We start from the raw sequence: 4,960 nt of genomic DNA, 5'->3' as shown, positions 1-4,960 counted from the left end.
GTGTAGTGTTTAGTGGATATTACTCAATAAAATGTGTTAAAGCCATTTTTTAATTATCCTTATCGTAACTGTGGGTATATCAAACTGTATGGCCGTGATTCTTCTTTGTTAGCTGGAATGAGATACATGGATGATCTTATAATTCTTACAGTTCCGACTCCTAATTCTTACAGGCCGTGATTCTTCTTTGTTTGCTGGAATGAGTTACATGCATGATCTTATAATTCTTACACTTCTGACTCCTAATTCTTACAGTTCTGACTCCTGAGGCGCTTAGATGATAAAGGTTCTGGCTTCTGTCAATTTATAAACCTGATTTCCTTGTTATGCACGGTGCCAAATGTTTAAAATACTGAATCTGCACACAGATAAATTGCAGATTTTGATGTTGAATATGTATGAGCATTTACACCCTTTCCAACCGGATTGGAGGACGGGAAAGCGTGGTGAATGCACCGCACGCATGCGCGTGGGGATCGATAGAAGCCCGCAAAATGAGAATAGAAGAGCGGGTCAAATCAAAACAATTATTTGTGTTTACATGTTTAGATGTCACGATTTCAACACCTTGTATTTACTATTCATAAATAATAAACAATAATTTTCCTTTTTTTGAAAGGCCACGCAAACGCCAACAAACTGTGTCATGCGTGTTCGTTTGTGTATGGATGAATTAAACAACGCGACAAGTTGCACAAGATTCTGGGAGACACCATTCAGGGAAAAATGTTAAACATACCGCACAAGAAGACGTTATCGCCCATGTGACGTTTGTCAGGGTTCTCTGCAGATTCCACAAACGGAACAACTGAAAGAATTTGCACTTGGCAGACGAGACGACAGCTGCAAGCCATATCTGAATTCTGGCAATAAAAATAACCAATCAATTTCCTGCATCGACAAATACAAACAGGCATATCTGAAGGAAACCCTTAATCCGGTCTCTTTCCCACGCCTGAAGGTCAATCATATAGATAACCTCTAATCTCAGAATCTAAGATTTAAACATAAAACCACAAACAAACTAGAGGCAGCCTGGCCTGATAAACAAAAGTCCAGCGCAGGCCTGAAGGGCCAGTTTTCCTAATTTAATCTGTTCTATCACGCTCAGACACAAAACAAAGACCTGACAGACACCAACAATAATAAAGCATGATATGAGATGGCTTATTGCATATAGCCATTATTACTGCGACCTAACAAATGTCCGTCTATAATCAGGATAAACCTGCTGGTTCAGTTCCGCTAGTGGCCCCGTGCGATTACTGATACATATGGTACAGGAAAACCTCAATACAAACATTTCATTCATCGACAAATCATTTAAATAGATTTAGTCGGCGTGGGATGATCCAGGCATGTTGAACTGTGGCGGATCCACGACCATTGCCATGAATGTCGAAGAGGAATCTCTGGATACATTGGAGGCGGAGTTAACCGTCCTGTCATTAAAGACACCATAAGGTAAATCCAGATCTGCCTGTTTCTCGTGCTTGTTCTTATCATCTTCAACTGTTATGGTTGTGGAGAGCGGTGGAGCTGATTGCGAGCTGTTTTCAAACATCATGATTGTCGATACATCTGGCTTGGGAGGGCTATTTCCTAATAATCCTTCCGAAACCGAAGAAAACATTACCTTCATTGGAGCCGCAGCTTGGCTGCCATTGACGTGACCGTCTGGTTGATCTGTAGAGAAGAAATTAGATGCAGGCGGAGCGGTAGTGATGGATGGTGGCGGCATGATGGCCAGGATTTCATTGTCACCGTCGTGGCCCGGACTCTGATCGTCTCTGCTACTTCCGCAGGTGGTTTGCTCAAGAAGCTCCTCTTGCTGCTGGTCCTGGTCTCGAGTCCTGTTGAACTTTTCTGAATTAGAATATCTGAGAATCCCCTTCGTGTACAGCGCGTCCAATTGGTAGAAATATGGACAAGTATTGTTATTCCCGGGGCGTTCTCTGTTACTTTCTTTGGCCTTTCTGAAATACTTATTGATATTTTCCCACTTTTCCTTGCATCTTTTGGCGCTGCGATGATATCCCATAGCTGCCATTTCTGCCGAAATTTGGTCCCACAGCTGAGCTTTAGGTCCAGAATCGTGAAACTTAGGTTCCAGTGCGCTCCTCAGTTTGATTAGTCCATGAACTTCCTGCTTAGGCCACCGCTTGCTGTTTGGATCCAAGCTGTCAGTATCATTATTATCTTTATTTATCTCCTCGGGCCGCGGATGAATTTGCTGAGGCAGCGCTGGGGAGAGAGGCTGCGAATTAACAGGAAACTGATCAGGAAGATGCAGTGTCTGACCTGTAACTTTTTGGAGAAAGGCAATTAGTGCTCTATCTCTTGATGCGGTGAGAGCTCGTTCCTGCGACCTCAGTTCGCTTTCTCTACTCAACCTGACATTTTCTTGCCGCCTCCAAGCTTCTTCACGGATCATCCTATCCTGCTCGCGCTTATCGATCATTTCAAGAAATCTCTGCTGCATCATTTCTTGCTTCTCCATGACTCTTTCCATCAGTCTCTCGACAAATCTCATCATTTTCTTGGTGGTAATCCGCTTCCTTTTTCTGCTGCTCCGAGTCTCTGAAATATTATTATCATCATGCGTCTCATCCGATGACTCAGTCGAAAAACTCATCGGACTCAAATCTGTAGGAGCAGGAGGTTTTTTCTCTTCCGGGACTTGCGTCTCTTCTGATCTATTCGCCGTAACAGCAGCAGGAGGAGGAGGACTGGGCGTGGCCTGAAACTCGCGACTGGATACAGAAGCGGCCATGATATTGTTGTTTCTGCTTGTATTGTTGTCCACAATGGCGGTGTCGTCGGTGTTGCCATATAAGGCCTCCAGCTGGTTGAAGAACTTATAGGTTTTCCCGTCTTGTCGACCGGACCTTCCCGCCTTAGTCCTCTTGTAATACTTGTTCACATTTTCGAATTTTTCTTTGCATTTTTTTGCACTTCTATGAAACCCTAACTCCGCGAGCTTCCTGATTGTCAACCACATTGACAACAGCACGGAATCACATTATGAAACTATTTTTTTTCTTGGAAGAATACAAAACGTATAGACTCGGAAACACAGCCTCCTATTTAGTAACAGTAAGCACGAAAAAACACAAATATAGATTCTAAAGGGATAGGCAGCCATATAGGTTTTGTAATTCGCTGAATTTCATTCGTTTGATTAAAGATCAAAACCTAAAGAAAGCTTCAAATGTGTTTAAATCTTTGAGCTTCGATTGAATAAAGATCAAAACCTAAAGAAAGCTTCAAATGTGTTTAAATCTTTATGCTCTATGAGGAATTCTTGACGGGCTAGAGTCTTGAAGGGCCGTTGATCTGGTTAAAGCTTGAGTTCGACTTTGACCGTGAGAAACAGGAATGTCGACATTTCAGGGACACGGCGCCGCCGTTATCGAGAGGTACTCTGGGCCTCGAAATCACAGACAACTATAATTTTGTTCATTATATGTGGTTTTCAAATTCAACAGTCCCTAACCGTCTCTGGTACAGTCTCCTAATACATGTGTCGTATCTCACCCCATAAGTGTACGAAATACACAGTGAACCTGTGACCGGTCTAATTGGCTACTAAGCTTTTCTTGAAATCTGAGCTAGGTAGGATAGGCATTGCTGGCTTGCTTGAAAATGCAATCAATTGATGCCTTGGCAAAGAATTCTTTGTTTTTTTCATTCAAGATATTCACACGGCCGCAAAATCATGTTGCAGAGTTTAATTCTTTGCTTTAAAGGACAAAGTAAAGGAAAAATCAGGAAGAATCTTACCTTGAAACTTCGTCCCAGAGAGGAGCTTTGAGGGATGCATCGCGGAAAGCGGCATCCATTTCTGATCGAATTTTGAGAAGGGCGAGGGTTTCTTGCCTCGGCCATCGGCTCCCTCCGGATCCGCCAAAAGCGTCATCGTCTCCAAGGTCCGCCGCGTTATTGTTGTTGTTGTTCTCGTCGGAGCCGTGTATCGCCTGTTTAAAAACGACATCGGTTCCAGTCACCGCAGGCGGCCTGCTGGAAATAGGCGAGGCTACCAGGTGGGGTAAATCCGACGAAAATTCACCAATGTCCTTCGGCTTGGTGTCTGCGGTGGTCGGTTGGAGCGGGATTTGATCCCTGGACTGCTGGGACTCATTCTCATATGTTTGCGAAGTCTGGAAATGAGGAGATTCTTTAGTCAGAGAAGCGAGAAATTGAGGAAGCATTGAGTCGGACTGGTGCTGCGGCAAGCCAAACTGCTGGGGTCTACCAGCTTGAATAATTTCACTACCTTCTCCCTTCTCCTTCATCCTCCCCCTCGACCTCCTCCATTCGCGAATGAATTGGCACCCATCAGAATACGGTTATAATTCCCCTCCAAGTAAAAAGCGCAGAAGATGAGGAAGAATGAGCTGTTCTTGCAGCTAAAATACACCAATATTCTACACACCATTACGGGTATCGCAATAAAATATGCCACAGAACGAGAAAAGATGGATCGCATCGCAGTTAATACGTACGTCACAAGTTCGAATCGCTTAGCTCGCAAAACTTTGACAGGAGATTACGTGCCTTACTCGTGCACTGCAGTGGTTTTAGGAGTCATCCTGCTACCCGCTTCTCACGCTTCAAGCAAATCCCTAACAGTTATCTCCAACTCCATTAACCAACCAAACCTATGAGCCGACGGCTACTGTTTAGCACGCTTTAACGCAATAGTTATCTCATTTATCCTTATCCCCAATATTTGATTCCCATTTTCGTTTTATTTTTTACCCATTTCATTTAAGGAGGTGCGTTGTTCTCATTTAATAACGATCCTCCTCGAATCTTCCACATAAATTAATATTCACTTACTTGCTACATTCTTGCATAAATCTTTATTTATTCATACAACTCCTCCGTTATACAAATTAAAGAGCCATTAAAGTAGCCAAAGTGCTTGGTACCTTGGGTTACCTTTTACTCCTCTCTC

General features: G+C 43.3%; 1 protein-coding gene across 1 annotated transcript; it reads right to left on the bottom strand.

Moving 5' to 3' along the window:
* Positions 1-842: 842 nt before the first annotated feature.
* LOC149256485 (trihelix transcription factor GTL1-like) lies at positions 843-4,604 on the bottom strand. The gene is made up of 2 exons (XM_089460759.1): positions 3,784-4,604; positions 843-2,984 (listed from the first exon to the last, which is right to left on the bottom strand). The coding sequence occupies exons 1-2, from the start codon at positions 4,293-4,295 to the stop codon at positions 1,334-1,336; spliced, it is 2,163 nt and encodes a 720-aa protein (XP_089316885.1). The 5' UTR covers positions 4,296-4,604; the 3' UTR covers positions 843-1,333.
* Positions 4,605-4,960: the final 356 nt, after the last annotated feature.

The sequence above is a fragment of the Pinus tabuliformis genome, chromosome 7 (assembly GCF_031772625.1).
Source record: "Pinus tabuliformis cultivar Carrire ecotype Pingquan chromosome 7, CPIR1, whole genome shotgun sequence".
NCBI classification, from domain to species: Eukaryota; Viridiplantae; Streptophyta; class Pinopsida; order Pinales; family Pinaceae; genus Pinus; species Pinus tabuliformis.
Note: the sequence above shows the minus strand (reverse complement) of the source record. Positions and strands in the feature narration are given on the sequence as shown.